Source organism: Gymnogyps californianus, chromosome 4 (genome assembly GCF_018139145.2).
Source record: "Gymnogyps californianus isolate 813 chromosome 4, ASM1813914v2, whole genome shotgun sequence".
Classification (NCBI taxonomy): domain Eukaryota; kingdom Metazoa; phylum Chordata; class Aves; order Accipitriformes; family Cathartidae; genus Gymnogyps; species Gymnogyps californianus.
In genome coordinates, this window is record NC_059474.1 from 28,073,145 (window position 1) to 28,098,774 (window position 25,630).

Sequence of the window (25,630 nt, forward strand, 5' to 3'; positions counted from 1 at the left end):
CCAGGAATTACACCAGCCCACAGGTATTAACTTTCAGAGATTTCACTCCCAGAGAACAGAACATCCTTAGGTGTATCCTTATGTCACCAAAGAGGCAACATATATTGGCAATTTTGAAACACAAAGATACGCAACACCAATCGTTAAGGAAAAGAAATAGGATTTCAAACCTTATATATTACGCTATGTTTTTCATAAGGGGTCTGTAACAAAACAAAGCTAAAGGTTGCAACTGTCTTCACTAGGCTCTTCCATTCAATAAATATAGTAGATGAATAAACTTTTATGACAATGAGAAGTTAAACTGTCTATACAGACTGCCACCGAACCCTACTGCCCTCATCTGCACGTCATGCTGACTGCTGTCTATATTGCCATGACAAGTCAGAACCCAGTAAAACGTGAAGCAAAACTCATGATGCCAAACCGATCTATTCATACCAGACAACAGAACCATGTAATAAAATCAAACTTTTGCAAATATTCTATACATGTTACTATGGAAACCTAATAAGCAGTTCTTTTTTTCTTTTTCCTTTCAGACAGTCCATTTTCATTTGCTAGAAAATCATATTTTAAAGTCATAGAATCATTTAGGTTGGAAAAGATCTTTAAGATCGAGTCTAACCGTTATCTTAACACTGCCACGTCTACCACTAAACCAAGTCCTTCTGGAAGATCCAAAATCTTTTGTAAGCTGAAGGAGGAGTGAGGTAACATTTCTGATTTCCCTTTCCAAAAACTATCATACTCAGAAACAAGTTCCACCCTCCAGGCAGGGAAAGAATTACAAACTCAGAGTACAAATTCAGCAACCTCTGCCTAAAGATTTTTGTCAAATACTTCAAATAAAAATTAACATCACCCTCAACCCAAATGATTTAAAAAATGTAAACAGAAAGGAGGAAAAATATATGATACATGGTTTGCAAATGGAGGGAAAACCATGATGTGACTGGGAAAGAACATGCAGAAATTGGGATTTGTCTCGTGTCAAACAAAAATCTGTAGCTGTTTTGAGGGATTTTCAATTGGTCTCTGATACAGTAAATAAATAGCGATTAGTAGTTAAACGTATGTATTGAAGATAATGGAATGGAATGTTTCAGGGTGGATGTTCCATTTTGCGAGATTTAATTCAACTGATATTTTAAATGTCAAATAGGAAACCGAGTACACTAAGATCCGAAATGATAAAATATTAGGCATGTCCATCAAGTCCAACAGGAATGTATGTGTGAATACATTGTGTTCTGGGGTTTGTACTACCAGCTGATCAATTAAATCATTCTTAGCCACTTAGAAAATGGAAAAGCTTTCTCTCACCTCTCCTTGCTCTTGTTTTCAGCCTCCTATGTCTGCTCTGGCTTTTTGTCTCTAAAAAGTATCTCAGCTCCCTTCCAGCAGACACCAGCTCACTTTGCCCAGGCCAGCCCCAGGAGAAACAGTGCCGCTGCAAGCTACCCACTGTATCCGAATGTCAGAAATGGAGGAGCGGTGGCGAGGCAGGAGCTGCGCAGACAACGACACTCAGCATCCCAAACTGAAGGCTGTCAGTAATGAGCTTCCGAAGTACAAAAAAAAAAAAAAAAAAAAAAAATTTTAATAGTGGTAACTGGGTTCCTCAAGACTAGCAATTTTGGATATTTAAATTAAAATGCCAGTTCTGCTTTTGCCTCCTGTCTGTATACGGTGCTGTGATCATTCCAGATAAATATCCCATGTCTTTTGTGGTTGACTTCTTAAGAAATGGCATGATTGAATATGATGTTCGCTTCCCCCTCAAACAATTCCCCTTGAATTTTAATGCTTCATGATTCTCCTGCCGTCGTTGTAGAGAACAGTATTTTCCATAAACACTCACTTTAATATTAAATTTCACAAAGTTAAAGTGACAGTGAGGCAATGCTAAAATTACACACCTAAAACTGGAAAATCAAGTCTACAGAATACAGGATGGGGAATAAAAACAGCTGATGGACATTAATTTTTAGGATAGCCTTTTTTGTGATTTTTTAAATAAAATAATTTTGAAGTTGGGTAAAATCGGCCATTTTCCCTCTAATTTCTTAGAGACATCTTTAAAGAGAAGAAAATTCATTACATAGTTACATAGTAATATTAGCACAGAAATTATTGCATTTCAGTTTTATAAGTCATTGCCTCTAACAGTGGGAAGGACATGAACCTACCCGACTTCCTTTGCTGCTATTATTATATAGTACATTTACATAAATTGTGGTGAATCTCTGAAATAAGGCAGAAAGTTTATAAACTGCAACAAACAACAAAATGGACAAAAATATAGACGCTAAAATCTTATCAGCTGTTATTTCATCTTTTTGCCCCTTTTTTTGTGTGTCTGTCTTAAGAAATAAAAACGCATAAAGCTTTACTACTTGTGTGCTGTAAGGGCAACCACAATTTACCACATGTACCAGCCTTTGAGCAGTATGTCCTGTCAGTGCTCAGGTCTTCATATAGAAAAGTGACATAACTGCTTTCCATCTGAAGGAAACAGGCATTTGCTAAATAAAAAGGGACACCTAAATGTGGATTTCCGAATGACAGGAGTAGCCACAGCAAGCATGGGAAGTCAGAGGGCCAAACACTCGCCTTGCTGGACCTGCTGCCAGCATCTGCCTGTACAGAGGGAAAACATTCACCAGAGAGCCGGGTTGGTGGGAACTCAGACATCCCAAGGGGTCTTGCTGCCCATCAGCTCCTTTCTTCAATTTTTTTTAGAAAAGAGGCTGCATCCCATGAGAAATTGTCCTCATGTACACAGTGAGGGATCTGCACATGTTGCTAACTAAGCGTACTGGCTCCGTGATTAATCCAGGGCAGCTAAAATGATAATGCTAATTTGGCTATTGTTGTAGATCCCCCAGCAGAACATATTCACAGAAGCTCTGCAGACTACAGCAGAAGGTTCTTACTTCTCCACTTGCTTCTGAACCTTCTCTCTAGCAGCCAGCTTGGCTTTTCAGCTGGACTGAGGATTTGAATCTACGGCAGCAATCAAAAGTAGTAAATGGAAGTAAAGGATTTTCAGTATGTGGCAGAATTTTACTCATGAACACAGTAAAATAAGAAAGCGTTAAACAGTGAAATTATGTATTTCAGCCCCTATTTTAAAACACATGAATTGAAAGAGAAAGAAAAAAAGGAAGCATGGCATTTTATAAAGAAAATACCAACCTCTTATCTCTATTACACCACCTAAACAACTTGCATTGATTCGGAACAGCATGTGACCATAGGAAGTCATAGTTAAGGAATGGAAACAAGTGAATCAGCTGTTTTCCGTATGTCTGGCAGGACAGAGATGAGAAAACAAAGACAATTAAGAAACAACCAAAGCTGCTGTCTTTTAAAGGTTTTAACTTTGCTAGAAATGAAATAAAATGCGATAGAGTGGACTACATGTTAAAAAACCCATGAGTACACAGTCTTCAATTGCTGGTAGAGCAACGTATTCCATTTAGAAGCAATTGTATAAGGAAACAGATTTTTAAATTTAAAAAAACCCTTAAGGATAATTAAAGAAACAGAAAAAAAAAGAGCAAGGACAAAACACTGGTGGACATTAATAGTAACAGCAAAAAAAAATTCAAAATACACACAAAAATCAAAACTGAGAAAATAAAGGTAAAAGAAAAATGGTTTCACTGTGGAAAGGACAATGAATTCATTTTACAAGCCTCTGAACAGGAAGATGATGGCAAAAGGAGAAAAAAGCTGTATAGGTCCAAGTAAGGAAGAAAAAGGCAAAAATCAGGAGGACAACAAGACTGTTTAATGAATATTTTGCAAGAGTATCTATGACAAGAAAAGCCATTCAAAACTGAATTTATGATGGGATGCTTTTCCCAAGTCCAATGAGTCAGAAGGATATCTTCCAGATGATGGCTGGAGTAATTCAACTGCAACCCACAAAACTTGACCAATAAGTGACTGGACAGCATAAAAGCTGCAACGAGGAATGCTAACATTAATTTAGCAAAAGTAGCAACTCTGTTGTTCCTGTTGTGGAGATGACATTTCAGAATCTGGAGGAGGCAAGCAAAATATTGGGGAGGCGAAGCAATAGTACAAACCCATAAGCAATACTGTCTAAAGAGAACACCTTGAATGTTTTCTTCATGAACGCCAGATTATCAAAACTAGACAGACTTCACATTTTGTTTGGTTTTGCTTTTCAAAAACACAGACACAGTAAAACCAAGAAAATAGTCTGGAAGAACACATTGCCTTTTTGAGGAAATAGAGTTTGAATTATGGGTGTTAACATTTAACAAACAAGGGTAGTCCTTACGGTTACAAAGCTTGATTCTTGAAGGCTGTCCTGGTTTCGGCTGGGACAGAGTTAACTCTCTTCTTAGTAGCTGGTACAGTGCTGGGTTTTGGATTCAGTGTGAGAATGATGTTGATAACACTCTGATGTTTTAGTTGTTGCTAAGTAGCGCTTACCTTAAGCCAAGGACTTTTCAGTTTCCCATGCTCTGCCAGCAAGCAGGTGTGCAAGAAGCTGGGAGGGAGCACAGCCAGGACAGCTGACCTGAACTAGCCAAAGGGGTATTCCATACCATGGAACGTCATGCCCGGTATATAAACCGGGGGGAGTTGGCCGTGAGGTGCAGATCGCGGCTCTGGCATCGGTCAGCGGGCGGTGAGCAATTGCATTGTGCATCACTGGGTTTTTTTCTCCCCCCACCCTTCCTTTTTTTGTTATATTCCTTTTCATTACAATTATTATTATTATATTTCATTATTACTATTGTTAGTATTATATTTTACTTCAGTTATTAAACTGTTATCTCAACCCACGAGTTTCACTTTTTTTTTCCTTTCCTCCTCCCCACCCCACTGGGAGGGGGGAGGGGGAAGCAGCTGTGTGGTGCTTGGCTGCTGACTGGGGTTAAACCACGACAAAGGCAAACCTACTGCTTACAATTAAATCATGAATATGAGTAAAGACAAGTCATCTGGGTGGTTTAAAGCATTCTGTCATTCATTTGTTCTTCAGATCTAATCAGAAGTACCATGCGAGCAATATAAAAATCTATTAGAGCAAGTTGCTCTTGGCTTGCATGAACAAAAAGAAGAGGGTTCCTGTTGCTTCCCAAAGTGCTAGGCATGGCTGATAGAAAAAGTGAAAACGGCTACAGAACTACTGATGAGATAACTGGATTTTAATGAGACTCTCCAATTATTTTTAAAATATAGATGTCATGTTCCTTTGGTACTTACATTAAAAGTTTACAAATTACCTTTCTTCTTTTTAACTGGAATTTGATCTGCATACTACACAGATTGGTTAGAGGAGTCTCTGAAAATGCTATTATGTTAATGATAAAGAAACTCTAGCACTGGGGTACCCAATGGGCCCCTATATCTCCGAATACATCATCCAGTCTGTGAAACTGTGTGCTCAGGAAGACTGAAACTCTGGAAGGAATTCACTTGCTCTCCATATGACTTCCTTTTCTCAGACTTCCCAAAGATCTGTACAAAGGGAAAGTCCCAGTTTATCATCTGACCACAAGATGAAAGAGAACCAAACCAAGACAGAACATAAAAACAACCCCTCCGAAACCAACAAAAAACCTCCCCAAGTTCAAATTTCTGCATAATATTGTTCATATACTTTTTTTCTCAAGACACCTCATACCTTTTTCCTCAAACAACTCTGCGTCACACTTCCTACTGATGTGAAGAAGCCTAATTGGAAGACAAGTTTCTGTTTTATGAAAACCTTCAAGGCAAAATATTTATATTCAAATTCAGAAAGAAAAAAATAATTGTTGCAAAGTGAATAGGTATTTCCCTTGACAACATAACCTGGTGATTAGAAAATTCACCTGGGAGGTAGGAGGTCTATATTCAATCATTTGTTCACTCTGATTTAAAGAACTGGCAACTTCTACCTCCCACTTAACTGCCCCAAGCATGAGGCTCACTCTCTAGCACCAAATTCCTAACAAATCCCAACTTAGCACCATTTGTTGCTTCCCCTAGCTAATAAGGAATCGTCTTAAGTAGCACTATCAAATATAATTTGCATTGCATTTTTATAGCAAGCCATCTGCATCTTCTGCTCTAGCAGAATTATGTAATAAATTATAGGCAAGACTATCACTTTCTGTGACATGCAAAAAATGACAGCAAATAACAGTGGCGTATTTTGCAGAAGATTCAGTTTCTGTGAATACTGTGGTAGAAGATAGGTAAACATTCCTTTGGCCTGCCTTCCTTCCAGCAGTATTACTGAAATTTCAGCTACTACAGTAGATCCAGTAAAAACCAGTGACAGAAAATTTGTTTTCCTGTATTTCAATTTGTTTTTATCCAGCTCATTCAGTAGGGATGTAGCAAAAAATAAAATAAAACTGAATAAATAAGGCAGAAGCTGCATGCAGCGAGGTCCCAGAAGACACCAAGTTTAGTTAAATTTTCTTTAAGAAAATGTATTCATGGCAGTATTCTTCCCAGCCTCAGGCAAGAGCTTTCCTGATCTTCACAGGATTAGGTGGAGGCTTTCTTTCAAGGTTATGAACACAAGATTGAAAGAATGAACATTAGAGACTCAAAAAACTAATGACAAAGGGGGTTTTGTTTGTTTAATAACCCTGTGTTTTTAAGGACCTCATCCATAGATTTCACACATTGTATCACAATTTCAAGTTGAATTTCAACTCCAAGCTTCCAGCTTTTAGCTTTCACCTGTTACTGCCACATTTACACTTCCAGAGCCCATTTGTCTAATCATGATCTCCCCTCAATCCTCACCATCAGAGTTTCACAGACTTTTCAGTTAGTCAAAATACTTGAAGTTAGTAAACTTCCAGTCTTCCACCTAACATGCAATCCAGGAGCGCATCCCAGCTCATAGGTGCGTGTGTGTGCCCAGGCTGTCTTCTAGCTCTAACGTAGCAATATCTAGGTGCACCCCATCATCTCTCAGCTCTCCATCCCCAGCTCTCCAGCACCTGGTTTTCTTGCAAAGAGAAAGAAGCTGTGTTTTTCTCTCACTGACTTCTCAGTATAGACAACATATGGCTCAAAACTGTGAGGCAATCTGCTCAGAGTCTGGATGCACTCTTAGCTCTAACTCAATACAGCATTTCATGTGAAGTTTGTATGAATGCAATTCTTTGGGGACAGCACAGAGAGAGTGCCCCAGTTCATCTCACCTATGGCCAACACAAGCCTGGTTCAATCAGCTTGAACAGATTTTCATTTGTACAAAGGAAGAGGGGAAATAATTTGCATCTTCCTTTGCCCATCCATATGTGGCTAATCATAATCCAGTCTCCTATCTGCAATTCTTTGAGTTATGTATGTAAAAGGAAACATGAAACAGAAGGATTTCTTCCCCCCTGGACAAATTAAATCAATTCCCCTATCACGCACTAGTGCTAAGGCACTGCCATCTAGTGTGGAAAATCAATATAACAAAGAAAGAGGAAAAAAAGAAAAAAAGATAAAGAGTATTTGCAACATGGCAGATGAAATTCTATGGGCTTCCATCAAATGTTTTGAACACCTACACATCACATGCATAACATTAGTCATTCCACTTTATGACAACACACATAAGCCCTCCCTTTTATAGGAAACTCCCTGACTTGATAGACTGCAATGGTTTCCATTAGATTGTACTGTGTCATGTCAGACAGGCTCAGCAGAGCCTTTAGTCCCAGTAGCCTCATTTGGAGTAACTCTGTGAAACTAAAAATAAAATTCTACAGTATTTAATGGCAGGAATCTCTTGGTAGAAAAGAGCTTTTTCTTAATTACCACATATTTTACTGCAAATTTACAATTTCAAGACTATTCTCTAATCCACGTTATATGGAAAGCATTGCAACATAACAGACAGTCTGCAGGATCAGAAAATCAGGCACTTTTGAGTTTTGCCTCTGCATCTGTACTAGCTGAAGATTTTCTCTTGTCTTCCAAGAACAGTCCTGTCCACACAGCCCCAAGTTTCCATTGTTTTGTGTGCTGTGCAATTACCTACAATTGTTCAATGAACATGCAAAGGATCTGACCTATTTCGCTTGGACCAACTTTGTACAGATGAAGTTAAGTACACATGACATGAGCCAATGTAGCACAGATTTGATAATTTTACAAAACTTGCAGAGCTGTCATAAAGATCAAGGATTATAAACACCCTTATATTATTTACTATTTCTACAACTTGTTGTAGTCTCTGTATTACCACTGTGCTACTCAAGGCTTTTAAGTATTCAAGTAACACTGTAGTCTACTTTTTTCCAGAACTGTAGCAAGACAGTGTTATATACTATTTGGCTGGTGCAGATATTCCATATTATCCCCATCACAACAAAACCCTGTTTAGAATACAAACTGTATCAATGACTCTGAAAGTCCATATAGCAAGATTCTGCATCCTGATAAAAATACGGTCATTTTTGTCTCCAATAATGCTGGAGAAACACTGCTAATCTGGAGAACAAGACAGTAAAGAGAAAATAGCTTTATGTGGCAGTAAGACTATTCTCCTATCCAATAAGGACTGGAACATCACAATCTTAAAAGAGAAATATGCAGAGGGAAAATCCTATTTAAAAAGTAGAACTCAGAAAGGAGAATATACAAAAAGCAGTTACTTTAGTATAATCTTCTATACTTGACAGCATAATTCTTATGTATTTGATGTAGGATTTAGCACTACATAAAATGATTACTAAATCAATATTTGTATTTTGGTAACTGTATATACCCTGGATCTTTACATATACTTATTAAATCACTGAATGGAATGCAAAGACTTCAAGAAGCTTTGAATCAAGATGAAACAAACATTTCTTAGTTTGTGTAAAATAATTTAGGAATTCTTTTGTATTGCAAGTCATACTGCAAAACAAACAATTTCAACATTCTAAACATTCTAATAATCGCCACGGATCACTGATGTATTTGTTTAACTTTTTTTAAAATGTACAAAATAATGACAATTATATATGATATGCCAATACCATTCTGAATTATATTGGTACAACCATCCATTTCATGGATGTTATACAAAAGAAATAAAGTATCTTCCCAAGTATTCAAAGCCTGTCAATAACATTAAAACGAAAAATACTTTTCGTAAAGAACTTTATTTATGTGCCTCCCAAGCCACCATAATATGACTCAGTAACAATATTGAGCCAGGATATCACAATCTAGCTAATGCCTTTTCTTTAAATATTTAGATTGCTAAATATAGATAGATAAATATATATACATTATATATGATGCATAGATTTAAGATTATATTAGATTTAAGAAATATTTGGGAATACTGTGTTGCTAAATTATTAATGTAGTTCCAATGGTAGTCTACAAATAAGAGTGGAAAGAGGGCACTGAAAAGATAGTGAAAACATAGCACAGTAGATACTAGGCTCCTGATTCACATGATCATACATGAATTTCAGGCTTTAACTTTAAAAATATAAAGCAATTATCTGGCCCTCAAGGTTGTGAAGAAAAGCTTGTAGCTCATGGCATAGACATAAGCAGAATTATGAGACCAATTAAAGTCTGGAGAAGAGCCTGAAAGAGGTCCTGAAATGATGAGGCCGCCCATGCAAATTACTGAGGGGCTAAGCTCCATGACCCACTGCTTCTAGGTCACCACACCAGCTTAGGAGGAGAAGGGACGTGCTGAAACCCTGTGGCTGCTGTTCCTCAGGATCCCTTCCTCCCCTCTCTACGAAACCCATCTCCACCACTCTCCCAGAAGCAAAATACAGCCAAGCCACACAGTTTTGAATCAAGTGTCACGTAATTTTGTATCATATCTAATGTGGACATAAAAGGACAGAGTAGTTAACACCATCAAGACATCCAAACCTTCTCTAAGTGGATGTAGGTGAGCTCATAACAAGGATATCAGTACCAATCTGCCCGAGCCCTCCATCACCATGAATGCTGGTGGAAATACACTGTACCTTAACAACACATGCCCTGCCCAGGAGAATAACTTTAGAGAAGAAAACATATTACCAGGCATAACTGACATAATTTCATTGACATGGAAGTGTTTTAACAACTTAAAACTGACATAAGACCTGTCTCAAGATCTTTTTATTATGCTTCTTCTCTATGACTATATATGTATATTTATCTATTAGGTGTCAATCAATGCAAGCAATACTTCTGTTTTAGTTTGTTGTCATAAGAGAATTTTTAACAGCAGAAAGAGTCTCCAGACACATCACTTCAGCAGTCTTTTCAGTAACGTGGGAAAAGCAAGAGGAACAGACACCATTTTTTGTATAATCCTAGTTACTAGTGCCTCATATTCCACTCTTACATTATAATTTCAAGAAGAAAAAAAAACAGTTTAAATATCCTAATACTTAACTATCTTGCTATTATGTTACGCATTCATTCAGCAATGAATTACTGAAAAGTAATTCAGCATTGTTCATGTTTGTGTTATGATTTTTTTTTAAGTTTTCCAGGCTACAAAAAAAATCCTGTTCAGCATTTTTGCAGTTGCTACGTAAATTGATTCAAGCTATGCTAGGGGAAAAATACAGAGACTGAAAAGCTCAAGCAAAAAAATACGTCACATTAAAGGAACTCAACACTGATGAAAAATATCAGAATGGGGAAAAACTCAAAGAAATCCAAGGTAGTCTGACAACTTTGTGACAGATAGCACCTACAGAATCTATCTAAAGAATGACAATAAAAATGGCTAGAGGTTCAAATAATAGTGATTTGCTAAATTTTTGAGATTTCTTTCTTCAGGCAATATGTGATCAACGACGACAGTGCTATCCAAAATTAATTTTAAACATTTTCTCAGATACTTTCTTATCTGTGGCCTATTTAACACTCTATGGTTTTGAATTTGGGCCACAAAGTCCTGTAAGAAACTTCCTCCTGAAGCATTTGTTTCAATTCTTACTACAAGTAGGACACACAAAAGTAAGTAAAAAGATAACATAAAGTTAAGGCTTTGAAGCTTGTGATTTTCAGAATAATCAGAATTTATAGCTCTCTAGCATCTACTTCATTTACCTGCAGCAGTTTACTCTTCCTTTCCTGAGAAGTGATTTCAAATAGCCAATGCCAAGTTAAATCACATCAGAGAAGAGAATCACAGAATAATTTAGGAGATCTCTAGTCCAACCTCCTGCTCAAAAGCATGGTCAGCTGTGAGGTCAGACCAGGTTATCAGGGTTTGATCCAGCCAAGTCCTGAAAACCTCCAAGGATGCACAATGTGCACAGCATTACTGCACAGCCTGTTCCAGTGCCTGACTGCCTTAATGGGGGAAATGTTTTTCCTTTTATCAAGGAACTTGTAAATCTATTAAGAAGCTTGAAAGCTGAGAGTGTTATACGGCTACCACATGTAACATTTAACAGTCTTAATTTACCGATCCACAGTCTAACACCACATACCTTCTTGAATAGAAATTACGGCAACCCACTCTGAACCAGCAGTAATTATGCTTGCTATATGACTGCTTGATAATACAGTAAATAGCTTTTACCACTATTGCTTTCGCTGTTATAAACTGATTTAATTGAGCAAATTAATGACTGAGAGCTAACCACTGCTAGAAATCAAGATGAACTTTGGTAAAATGTCAATTTCTGTATTGCTAAACCTCTAATATAACCACAGGATAAGGAAGAAGCAAAACAAGTGCAGTTTATTGCCAGCCACAGAGATAAGAACTAAATTTTCCAAACCAGCAGCCTAAACTTAAACTCATCTATCCCTACTGCTTGCCTGGTACTCCAAGTACAGATGGAAATTCTTACTGAACTTAGCTGGGTTTTCTGAAAATACATTCAAGATCGCAAGCATTGATTTGGAGGTCAATTTTAGACTCATTATTCTCAAATGTGATTCGTTATATGGTTCATTAAAAAGAATAACTATTTTTGCTAGGGGCCTCTAGCCACTACTGATGACAGAGGATAACCCTGATTCCAAAAACATGTATTAAAAATACTTAAAAAAAACCCCAGTGCATCTTCTCAAACTTCAGAATATTTTTACTGTTTTCAGAAAGTGCAGCTAAGCAACCCCACAAGCTCCTTCATACCTGTTAAGCAATCATAAGCATGACAATATAGAAAGGCTTGCATACAGTCACATCATTAATATTAATTATAAATAAAACATTTTTATGTAGTGAAAAAATCAAATCAAATATTTTTTTCCCCATGTGTTTTTTTCCGGGTTACCAATTGCTTAGAACTTGTGCTCTCTTCCCTCCATATTTTGCAGCCAAATGTAAAGAATATTTAGATTAACTTTACTAAACTGAAGATTACTATTAAATTTACATCACTTCAGCAGCATGGTCGCAGAAACACAAATAGAGTGCCATGCTACCAAATAAATATTAGTTAGATGCAACTCTTGCCTTACTGGTGTCTTTGATGAAGAACACCTTGCTTTTCCTGTATAAAAATAACTCAAGGAGTTATTTCTCATGTATTTGATGTTATAAAAAGTTCATGAAATTGTGAAAGACCCCACCCCGAACCATCGCCCTGGCATTTTGAGGCCCTGACACAGACCCGTGATTATGGCGCCTGGCCAGAGGTCCTCAGACGACACAGCTCTTGGCTTATTTGCTGGTATTCACAGAAAGCAGACATGGCCACCACAGTGCCCGGCCCCAGGGGGACACCACCAGGCTGTACTGGCCCTGACAGACCCCCTGGGGCTCCCCCAACCCCATTTTAGCCCCCCTCCCCGAGGCCGGCAGTCCCCAAGGCTGCAGCGGGCCCAGTCTCCAGCTCCCCACAGCCCTGCCCTGCCCAGCTACAAGCCCTGCCAAGCCAGGCCCACCCAAAAGCACCATGAGGCCTGCACATGTTTTTAGCAGGGGTGAACAACATTCAGGCTTGCTCCTCAGTCCATGCCGTACCCCTCAAATCAGAAAAGCAAAACCGTCTTCTGAAGACATGGACTCGCACAGGCCGTGCAGCTTGTATTCATCGCATCCACAGCAACAGGATTTAAGAAGAAAGCACTGCCAGAAGTCAGTCACCAGGGATCTGATTAGACAGACAGTGTTTAACCTAATCTCCTCTACCACGAGTGCATTCTTCTTCCTGTAATTAAATGTGATCACAGATGCAATTATTTAGGGGCATAATTCCACCAGTTTAGACACCAAACTGCTTCAGCTGCAGGTGGAAAAGGTAAATAGTGAAAGGATGGGAATGAAAATGTGAGCGTTGTTATGACTGGAGGCTAGATTACTAGGCAGCTCAAAGTCACAGGAAGATATAAACTTAGCAGGTTATGAGGTAAAACTTCATATATTTCAATAATCCTCAAAATATCACATACTGAATAACAGACACATTTCTGAAAAGTTTGTCCCTTCTATCCTAAAGAATTACAGGATTATTTTGAAGCCAAAGGATATCATTATCTGTTACTCCAGATGTTTTTTGGGGAGCAAAAACACATAGACTTTGTCTATCTCTGTCTATAACATTTAGAAATGTTATATTAATTTATTACATCCCCGGAGACAAACCGACAGCATGAAGAAATTTCATAGGAAAAAGAAAATTATCAGAAATTTATGTTTGCAAGATATAACAACACTAAAAGAGGTAAATATGCACAGCTTTTAGCAGGGATTGCTAACAGAGAAAATTAAAGTCTACAAGTACTGGGAAAGTAAAAATTCCAAGCAGGATTGCGAATTACAGTGGTCTTAGTTATACTCCTTATGTAATTTTGGCTTACTCTTTTTAATATGATAAGGCTTATCTACAGATACAGATGCTGACAACTCCTGCTCCGAAGGGGTACTTCAAATGGGTAAGTCACTCGGAAAGGCAGGTGTGGGATTTGACGCCAAAATTTTGGAAGTAAGAGAGGACAGACACAACCTTACTTGAACAACGGTCCCATGCCATCTTGCATCATGAATAGCTGAATTATTTTGTTCTTTTTTTTTCCCCCAGACATCCACATAGCTTCAGCAATATTGATCACACTTTTATAAGGCTGTATATTGGTATTTTTAGAAGGACAGAATGAGTGATATTTATATTCCCAAACACTGGAAAGAGACAAAAACAGGTGGAAAGACAAGAGTAGCCATGCCTCCGCTTTGTTTCAGATCAGCTCAACAGGCACAGTAGGCATTAACAACAGAAATAGTAACAGCTGTGTGAAGAGAACAATACTGAGAAGTGACTGGCAATAAATGGGTGACTGTGAGAAGAAAGGGAAAGAAAATGTGTTTATTAGGAAAAACTACCAAAAAGTGTTGTTTAGTTTTAGTCTTTCTCCACTGTATTATCTACACATTACACTGATTAAATTGTTGGCACTCGATTTTACTGACTTATCTGCCTTCTAACCCTTTTGTAGTTGATTTTCATATTATTTTGTATTCATGAGTTCCAGTGAGAATGAAAAAACCTTGGATTAAGAACCAGAAGCATTAGAGAATACCTCTGTACACAGAAAACAGACATTTGTCATTACTCCCATACTTTTGCAGGTATGGTGGTTTTCATGGGGATTTGAGTAACAGACAGGAAAAAAAAATCTGGTTTAATTAAACTGTTAGTAAGAGGTTATGAAAGTAACTGTTTTGCACACAATTTATTTATATAATCATGTATATATGCAATTCTGGGCCTTTTTTCCTCCTATTATTAAACAAATATAAAGAGCTTCACAGATACCTGAGACATATATAAAATATTCACTGATAAAAAGCCTTTGGAATGATAGTACACTTTTAATAACTTCCGTGGAATACACTGACATAGTTGTAATCCTTACAAGAACCTCTAAACATCTACATTCAAGAAAATATAAAACAATTTCACTATTAACTTAAGTTGCAGGAGACTGTTTACAACAAAACGCGACAAGAGTCCCTCAGCACCACCTCATCTCTCTTTGGGAATATTTGTTAATACGACTAAAGTGTAAAACCCAGTAAGGATGAAAGAGAAAAGATAAAAATGCATCTGAAGGTTATCATTGTTTGCTTATATAAAAAATAAAATATACTGATTTCATTTCTGAATCATATCTTTCTGCTAATGCAAAGAGAAGATCTCTGTATGTATTAAGTATAATACAACTGAATGTATGCTAAGTGAAGACGTGGAATATTTAATTTCAATAATAAAAGTTAATGATGGTGTTGATTTCTCTCTTCAGTTTCTCAGCCCATTCCTTCTCCCCCCAAAGAGATGTGCAGCATATCTACTTCAATGCATTAGTTATTGTTGCCATGTGTACTTGCACTTGTGATTGAGTTGTTGTCTCTGGATTGAGTTATTCACAAATTTTTTTAAAAAGTGTTGTAGTGTTCCCTTCAAAAGGAAGTACTATTATTTTTTATTCTATAAGCCACTCTAGTTTTCTTTATTCACTAAGTGCATGTCATTCATTGGAACAGAGAACAGGTCAGGCACAGGGTACATGACTCGAGCAGTACAAAGCAAACCTGACGTGCACACAGCCCAGAGGCGGTGGCAGCCACCCGGAGGCAGTGGCAGTCCCCCAGAGGCAGCAGCCCCTGTCCCTGCACCTCCTTTGCTCAGAGCCTCTGCCACAGGATTCAGGCATATGGGGAGCAATGAGAAAGTGAACTACTACATTTTGACCCAGCTACTATGCTGATGAAGGAATCATTGCACCAGCTGTAACTGAGAGCAGTCCTGACACTGCTTATGGCCAGGCAGACCCCATAGGGCAAAGAATGGGTAAACACATTGTTCCCTATGTTTGAATCTCATTTTAAGCAACTTTGGGAAAGACAGTATCAAGACAGAAGTCATTCCATAAAGAAGAAACAATATTTGCATAACATTTTTAAAGCATTGTATTCATCTTGTTGCTAGAAACATGAAACTCTCATTAACACCACTGTGGTTTTTACATATGTGCAGTGAAGTCCTGAAAATATTTAGAGATGCAATGATATAAATGGAGTGACACCTTGCAGCAAGATGTACTCTTTAATTTAAATATGTCTTCTGAAGCTAAATTGTCAAAATGTAACAAACATGACAAGTTTTGTTACCACAATCTGATAAAATGCAACCAAAATGGAATGGCATTAGTTTCTACAAGTGCCATGAAAATTACAAAACTTCACTGCTTACCTCCTGCCAGGATTATGTGTACCAGAAACAGTTATGAAACCAAATAATCACTCATGTAGTTTGAATTTCACTTTTATGTGAAAGACTAGCCCAAGATTATTTGCTGCGTCAGTCCCAGTGAAGGTCTATCTTGCAGCTGTGAATGGGACTTGAGTGTGAGTTTCACACACTGTTAGTCCCTATTTATACGATTAATCCCATTTAGGTCAAAGAAAAAAAGAAAAGGAGTAAATTCACTGAATAATCCTGAATTTATATGAGGCAAAAGCTAAATGTGCAATGGGCATTACTGGTTTAAAAATAAAAATCATAGAAAATATTTAAAGAAAAGTACTTAAACTCTACTGAGAATGATAATTTCATTTTAGACGTAGCACTTTTTTCTCCTAACATTTAGTCAATATATGAATTCAAAGTAGAGTATAAATTACCTCTTCTCAAAAAGAACATGCAGTTTTATCAAGCTGGAGTGAACAACCTCCCCAGGAAATCCATCATGAAGCATTTCATTTGCTAAAGCAAAATGAAATTTGCCTGGTAATTTTTTTTAAGGATTTTTTAAGGATTAAGCAGCTCAGTTTAAAAAGAGCCATGACTTGAGTGCCATTAGTACTCCATCTGCTTTAAGAAATAAAGATCTTGTAAGCAGAAATGAAATAAAATCATACTTGGATATAGAAATAACATCTGCTTGCCAGGTTAGGAAGTTAGCTGGTATAGTGACTCCAGCTTTTTTCAACAATTATACTAAGTCAAATAACCACCAAGCAAATAATCAGTCTGTGGCGTGGAAAAGCCCTGCAGACATGACGTTGGTCAACTTAACTGTAACAGACTTCTTACATGACTCTGGCAGTAAAGTAATCCAAAACCGGAGATAGAACATCAGAGGGGAAATCCAGAGCACGGCCGTGCTAGTCACTTCTCCTGCAGTGACACCCAGGATCTGCCTAGTTGCTGAGACAACGTAGGGCAATGCTAAGCTGGCTGTGAGCTACACTGGGCACCACACCAGTCTCAAGCAGCCCAGGACCCCAGAGGCGCGAGATGGATGCACACCACCTTACACACTTTCCTTCTTTGCCCATCTAGGTATCTGGCTCACCAAAGATCTCGCCCTTAAACTGATAACACTCCAAAACATGACCAATTTCTTCTGGTTGCTTTGTTCAGGCCATGCTGATGTTCAGCTGGACCAAGAAGGCGGCCTTTCTTTCTGCCACTTCTCTCCTCATGCCTGTAGCATATACTTTTGACATCTGAGCGCTGCCTGAGCAGTTTTTCATTTCTGGAGACCTACGTTTAAATGTGGAACTGTGGCAGAAACAGGATAATGTAAGAATCGATGAACTCCCTCTTGGTGCAATGTTTAGTGAATTTTTGTTCGCCACACAAATTCTCATCACAGTACGATAAATGTGGTATTTGCTGCAAAGGAGAAAACCAGCAGTGAAATACCAGCCATATCATACTGAGAAAGCAAATATATTGCAAAATGTATTTTATTAGCAGTAATGTTTTAATTTTAAATCATGTGCCTGGAACAATATTATACAGAAAACTTTTGTACACATAAATTCTGCACTTGAACAATAGATAACTAGAAGTTCATGTTTACAATAAAGAAAAAAACAAAACATCATTTGCTCATCCTACTGTGGAAAAGTAAACACTTCCCTGTAACTACTGTCATAAATCCTTGAAAATGTATGAAGAGATCTGACACGAAGAAGCAGTTCTCCTGCAAAATATTACAGATCCAAAATCAGCTTCTCCAACACTGTCACTTTGTTCCCAAGTAATCCACAAGAAGTACAAGTCTGGCATAATATCAAAACCAGTGTGTATCCATTTCCTGACATTAGAAATAACAGGTGCTTGTATCAAGCTGCTTATTGCTTATGAAGTATTGATCCTGGTATATAATATCTAGGATATTATGATTTTCTCAGTTAATCTCTAATTTTACTTTTAAAATACTGCACAACAGTTCCAATCCTCAGCTCCAAATATTAAAGTGGCTCTACAGTACTTAAAAATATGATTTTACTGTAATAAGACCAGAAACTGGATATAATGATTAAAATCTGATCACAAATCATTGTACCGAGTCTTACGTATTTCTATTGAAGCGTAAGAAAAATCAAAAGGTTCCTGACAGTTTTTCACTGCAGCAGTGTCTTTACACCAGCTGTAGAGGAACACAGGTTGTTTTCATTATTTATTTATTAAAAAGCCAAATTTGTTCAAACTTCTTTTTAATCTCATGTTTTAAAATCATTCTCAAATAGAGTCTCTTAGTTGAAATGATGACTAAAATCAGAATACCTGTTTCAGTAGTCTAGATTATCTCATGTTATGTCAAGTGGTGGCATAAGAAAGATATTCTCATATTAGTAATTTATGACTGTACACTTTGATTCATCCCTTTACATTCAGGGACATATATTTTGGAAGAATGACAAGATAAATAGTCTATTATTTATTTATTTTTAAACTGTATTAGAGTTGAGCTGGAATCATAAAGCAGAATATCCTAAAGTTTTACGTCAGTTTTCCAAAGTCACAGGACCGCCTACAGAATCTCTCTTTAAAGGGCTTTGCTCAATAGTCCTACCAGAAACAACATTCCTAGATCTTGATACTGTCAGAAATCTGAAGCTATTCTACATTGTGCTTGTGATACTGATTTAATCCTTCATGTCTGCCTGTACCACCGAAAATTTGTACTCTAATCTTTGAGGCTCTGGTTCATGCTCAAAGTAAACTGTCCAACTTTACCTTAATGTGCCACACAGAAGCAATACCCTTGTTTTACTTTTGTCTTGGTCTCCTTTCTCTCCTCAGCCTAGCACGTTTCAGATATATTTGTTCCACGTAACAAAAATTCAAAAATAGCACAGACACACTCCACGTAGCAAAAACTCCACCAAATAAGCAGTGACAGGTGGAGAGCAGCTTGGCATGGTCACAGAAACCACCTGCAGGATGGCTCTCATACCACTGTGCCCTCAGAAGAGCAGTTTAGGGTTATCTGCCGACACACCATCCCCTCGCTATCCCAGTGGGATGTTGAGCTGGATTTGGTATTCACAGAGCAACTAACAGCTCAAAGTATTTTCCCTACATGCTTGTTCTCCATGTTTCAAGTGTCACCTTCTCTTTTCTTCTCCCTTTTATTGCAAAGACACAAATTATGTTGGTTGGGTTGCGGTGGATGGGGTTTTGGGGGGGTTTGGTGGTGTGGTTTTGTTTGAGTTTTGGGGGTTTTTTGGTTTTGTTTTTTCAAAATACCATATTGTTTCCTAAAAGTTCATTGCTTCCAACTGCTTATTCCCCACTGATTACAAAATTATTATCACTTGTTTATGACAATTTCCACAGCAACCAATACAATCTCAGAGTGCTGTGACTTCAAGTGGAAAATAAGCACCATAAATTCATGCAAATGTCACCTGTTAAAAACAAAAACAAGAGACAAGGAAACAGAAATTGTCACATGTGAAAAGGAGTGTCAGAATAGAATACACGTCAAAGTTTTTCATGAAATATTACTGCATTCTTCTTACAATAAACATGTCAGTTCAGCACAGAAAGCTTCCAGCTGAGCACGATGCTCTCAACACCCATAAGTCAGATTGTGTAGCAGATGTTAAATGTAAAATCCATTAAGACCAATTAGATTCTACAGAAGAAAGAAATAGTAATAGCATGCACAGGCAATCCTGCATTACACAACACTACTGAGAGATACTGTGAACCACAAAAAAGAAGACAAAAGCTTAAAAGTGTAAATCGCACCCTTTCCTCACAAAGAGGCCAGCTAACAGAAGGTGTGCTACGTTGCCTGCAGCCATGTGAAGCAAGGTCTCCGGGCTTCTGGTCTCCTGTCTCCAGCTAGAAGCAACTTTTGTGAAGGCCATCACCTATTGCGCACCAACAGGTAATTAATCAGTGGTCCTCTATGGCAGCTTGAAACTAAGCAGCAGAAGAGTTTGAGCCTCTTTCCCAAACTGCAGATGCATTTCATGTCATGTTAACTGACCCAAGCCATCCTCACGTGTACTAAGGTGAGAGCTTCAATAGCATGGAGCCAAGCTATCCGGGGGCGGGGAGAGCGGTGGGGAAGGAAAAGTTTGTGGTACACTCTGTTAAAGACTTTTCACTACCACATAAAAATTTACTCCTTTTATTCACCATTAAGAGATAGGATTTGTAATGGACACATGGAACAGATCTGTGAGCACTTTTCAGAACTAAGCCACCAATGCAAGGTGCAAGTTAAATTCTGGCCGTGTAGTAATTGTGTCTATGCTGCAGACAGCAAAGCTGTCATTGCATACACGATAGCTTGCACACGACTAGGGGCAAAGAACCTAATGTTTTTTATAGGAATTATGCATACTAAGAAGGGAAGTCTGTCTCTGTACTCGTCAGGACACATTGCCAAAGGCTGAAGCATTATTTCCTTGTAAGCAGTTTCAAACGACCTCTGGTTCTTCAATCAGAATTAGTCTGCAACAACTAATCCATCCCTAGATATTAAGCAATTCATAAATTAATTAAATATATATGTAGTACCCAAGGTGAATTCCACTTGCCGGAATGTTTACGAATATAAAGTAATATCCATTTTTTAGAAAAGTGATAGATGGTCATTTCAGCTCAAAATACCTACCGAAGTTTGAGAGATACTAGAAACAGACCTGCAATCTGTTCCACAAACCACAGATTAAACCTTTGGCCTTCAAACATTCCTCAGTAGCTCTCAGTGAGAAACTTATTCAGCTACTCATGACCTAAGGAAATGGGCAAAATGCATATATCCTCATATATTTTTCGAATCACTTTGCTGTCTACCATTACTAGAAAACAGAGTTGTCCACAAGTCCTGAGGAGAAACGGTGAAAGAAGTTTGTGTGGCTGCTATAGAATTACAGACCAACAAGTAATACAGTTGCTGGTTGCAGATGCTCACGCTGTGAATAACAAATGCAAATGCAGCTAGGGCTTTTTCCAGTGGAACATAAAACTAGGTTTCTTCTCCACTAGCACCGAATTAAGTCTCAGGCGCTGGCCAAAACCAGAATAGGCTCCCCAAAGTTTTTTGCCGTGATATTTTTGTCTGTAAGGCACAGTCCAGGGTTGGACATTCTCCATGAGAACTCTTGAAATCAGCAACCTCCCAACCAAAACTGCCTCCTTTCTGGGGTTCATGGGGACATGTGGCAAGGAATAAATGGAAAAGTGACTGCTCTTCTCTTTGTGTATTAAGCTCTGTTTGTGAGTGAGGAAGGAATACGGACCTGGCTGATGCTGTTGGAGAGCCTACAGGCAGTAATCCTGACCACTCTTCTCACCCCTGGTGCAGAGCACTAAGGCTTCCAAGGTTTGCTCTCCCTTCGATGGATTCTTGTGCAACAGTCCAGCAAAGCAACGGCAAACACCCAATCCATCCAGAGCATTTAATAATAATAATAAAGTATGGTTTTATCAACAGTCTCCATCAATTGGACATTTAGTCAGTTTAAAAAACAAACAAACAAACCAACCAAACAAAAAACCCTAAAGCATTACTTCAGGCATTGTGTTTTGCTTGTTTCTCTTCCCGTTTTGGTGATTTTTTAAAGTTTTATCTCCATGTTGCTATATTTCAGAAAAATCTATCTAGTCATACAAAAATGTATAAAATTGTTAAACAAAAAGGTTGCTAAATGCATAACAAGCAACCAAAATTAAAATACGCTCCCCATCTTTTCAGCCTACTTTTCTCTCAGCTATTTTTTGCACTTAGAAGTAAAAAAAAAAAAATCCGCCCCCAAAAACATTAAGCAAAACCATAAATTTTCAGTTAACTGTATCAATTTAAGTAATTGACTTTTTTACTTTTCACAACATCGTAAGCTGGAAGACTAAAAATTAAAACAAAAATCATGATGTACAACATCCAATTCATCCCTGGCATTATTCCATGTAAATCAGTGGTATTACACCAGGGATTAATTTGGAACACTGATCTGAATTAGAGCACTGTCCTATACAGCAACCTCATCATAACACACACACAAAAAAATAACCCAAAACATTATGAGCATCACAGATGCACACAAGTAATTATGCACCTACAAATCTATTTCTGAGCAAACAGAACAGACTATTTCATCGTTTTGATAATAACAATAAGGAATTTCTACTATTTAGAAAATCAGTACGTCCATTTTTCTCAGAAAGGAGATTTAATAATCATGTAAAATACTTGATAAAAGTCCACCCAGAAGAATGTAAAGCTCCTCTACAGGTCAGTTTTTACATATCCTAGTGAAATATGACCTGCAATAGGTTACGCAATGAATGTTCAGAAACTGTTTCAATATAGTTTTGAAGATTGATTTGAATTACTTAAGTCTGCTCAGCAAAGGGTAGTCACCACCTATATAATATACAGCAATGTAAACTATTTAATGAATTTCTCCTCTGAGTAGAAAACCATTCACATTTCCCTCGTCTATTAAATACCGTGCCTAGGTCCAGCTTTGCACGCAAAACAGGTTGCTTCTGTTTAGCTGCCCTACTGGTGAAGTTAGTTAGAGGCTGCATCTCCCACCTCACCACAGAGGCAGGCAGATGCTCTACCAAAGCATCCCCCCTGCGCTCAGGGAGCGTGAGACCACACAGAGGCAGGAGGAGAAAGAGGTGAATGGAGAACACCTCTCTCTTCCACAGGCTTACTCGACTCTCAAACACATCTGTAATGTTAAAGGCTGCCTCTGCCTTTCAAAGACAAAACTCTGGCAGGGGCTGGTGTTCTCCCATCCAGCTGCGGTTTCATTACCCGAAACCGCTGCCCAGCCAGTGCCCTACATAGCACTACATACTTTGCCAGATTGAAACTCATTCGTCATCACTCTATCTTCCTATTTGCGAGTGACCTGAAACCTTTAAGGCTACCCACAGCCAACTAGCAAAGTTGCTTAGGAGCTGTTTACTGGCCACGGAGTGGTTTATTTTCTTTTTTCCATATTTTTCCACCTTGGAGCCAGACTCTTTCTTGCTCCTCGGGAAGTTGGCTGTGCTCTCGCTGCCCCTTCCCTTACGGAGACCGTGCCCAGGCGCAGTGCGCTCACTTGGGAAGGAAACGCAGCGATAAAATATTAAAACCCTTCCTTGCTCGGGGCTCCGCCGTTGCAATCCCTGCACCGCCTCGCTGGGAGGGAGCGCCGCAACCCTCCGCGGCGGAGCCAGCGCTGCGCCCGCACCGCGCCCGCACCCCCCGCCCGGCCAGCGGGGCTGCGACCCCCCGCCGCCGCAGCCCCCTGCTCCGGCACCGGCAGGACGCCCCCCTGGGAGACCCCGACACGGGACAGGCGGGGCGGCTGGTCCTCTCCGCGGCACACTCGGCACCGAAAGGTGGGAGCAACCCCCCCACACACTCAATCGGAGCAATCGGGGCTGCTCCCTCGCCGCGCACCGGACGAGGTATTAGGCAGCCCTGTCCCGCCATCCCAATGCACAAAATAAAATTTGAACCGTGGCGGTGGCAGCGCCGAATGAGAGAGGAAAGGCGGCAGCCCCAATTCCTCCTGAGCTACATGTTGCTTTGGGACAGCAACGATTGGAGCAGCGGGGGTGCAGATGTACTTTTAACTGCACACCGCCATGCACCCCCCGGGGACGGGGGGCGGCAGGGGCGCGGGCAGCACTTACTGAAGAAGATGTACTCGGTGTAGCTGCTCCAGATCTTGTCGTCCCTGTACTGGTTGATGAAGGCGGCGGTGCCGGTGGAGTTGCAAGCCACCATGTGGAAGCCCGCCTCGGAGAGCCGGTCGAAGGCTTGCTCCAGGTAGGTGAATTTGAGGTAGAAGCGGGAGGTGTACTTCTCGGGGGGGCGGTCGGGGTCGCGGCTCTCGTTGAGGGTCTCCCCGAAGACCTCCTTGGCCAGGGCGATCCTGCCGCACACCATGATGCGGGCGACGCGGCGGAACTTGGCGTCCGCCTGGTTGTCCCGCACCGTGGTGTAGGAGCCGCGGTAGCCCACGGTGAGGAAGCCCGAGCGCTTGTCCAGCGCCGCCCGCTGCAGCCGGTCGCTGCTGCCCTGCGAGTTGCTGTCCTCCAGGTCGCTCTGGCAGCCCTCGTCGTTGAGCGAGCTCTGCTTGGTGACCTTGGGCGAAAGCAGCTTCACCAGGTCGCCCAGCTGGAAGTACTCGGCCTCCCGCAGGAGCCGCTCCTTCTCGGGGAAGTGCTCAGGCAGCGCCAGCTGCTTGTCCCGCAGGTAATCCAGCACGTACCTGAAGAGGAAGCCGTCGCGGTCGATGAAGAAGCGCGCCCGGCTGTCCCTGGGCAGCTGGCGGGCCGCCGCCGGGCCGCCCCGGCAGGGGGAGAACATGGTGGCCAGCGTGCTGTCCGGGACGCTGAGCAGCGTGGAGTGCCTCGTCACGTACACCTGGCCCCCCACGTTCAGCTCCACCACCTCGGGGAACGGCGAGCCCGACGGCCCCGACACCATGTCGCTGATGGGCAGGATGCTGCCGCCCGCCTCCTTCAAAGCCATGGCTGCGAGCGGGCGGCCGCGAAGGAGGGTCTCCCTCCTAAAAAAGGCGGCCTCCCTCCCTCCCTCCCCTCCACCCACCCCTCCCCTCTCTTCTCCTCCTCCTCCTCCTCCTCCTCCTCCTTCTTCTTCCCCCCCCCGCCGCCCGGCGCGCCCGGAAGCGCCTGGACGGAGCCGCTGCTCCCGCCGCCCTCCGGCACGGCGGCGGGCGGTACGGCCCCGGGGCGCGGCGCCGGCCCTCACCTGCCCCGCGGCGCCCCCTCGCTGCCCCGGCGGCGGGACGGGCTGGGCTGGCCTGGGCTCTGGGCTGGCGCGGCGCGACCCGACCCGAGCGCTGCCCCGGCCCCGTCTCGCCGGGCCGCGCGCTCCGCCCGGCGGCGGCGGCGGGGGGCGCGGGGGTCCGCACCGGCGCTGGCCTCAAGGCCGAGCGGCCGCCAGACCCGGCTGCCACTTGGCAAAGCGCTGCCGCGCTGCCAGGCTCGGCCCAGGGAAGAGCCAAGCCCCTACCCCGGCTCCTCCCCTCGCCTCGGCTGGGTGGCTTTTTTGGTTCGCTTTGGATCCCCCCCCCCCCCCCCCCGCAAAAAACCTGCCAGCCGCCCCCGAATCCCTCTGCCTTCCTTAGACTGTCGCTCCGGTGGGCACTTGCAGAGTGCTAGAATGATGGTAGTCCTTCCAAAAGTAGCATCCAGCAGGATGCATATGACAGCATTTTTCACCGTCTTCCCTGTATCAGCATGCCCTTACCATGAGGGAAGGGGGAGGTTTAACTGAGGGCACAAAAGAAACCAGTGTTCAGCTGTGCTGGTGGTACAAATCTAACAGGCCCTGGTGGGACACAAATGCTGTATTTGATGTCCTGCTGCTTTGCTGGGGCACAGCACACTGGGATCTTGATTTTCAGAGAAGCTTAACATGCTCTCTAGCTTGACAG

General features: G+C 40.8%; 1 protein-coding gene across 1 annotated transcript in view; it reads right to left on the reverse strand.

The window, feature by feature from the left end:
* The window catches only part of KCTD8 (potassium channel tetramerization domain containing 8), a 101,250-nt gene extending 76,548 nt beyond the window's left edge, over window positions 1-24,702 (reverse strand). Inside the window, exon 1 of the mRNA XM_050896231.1 lies at window positions 23,859-24,702. Within this exon, the coding sequence (XP_050752188.1) occupies window positions 23,859-24,702 (844 nt within the window). The remainder of the gene's footprint in view (window positions 1-23,858) is intronic.
* Window positions 24,703-25,630: the final 928 nt, after the last annotated feature.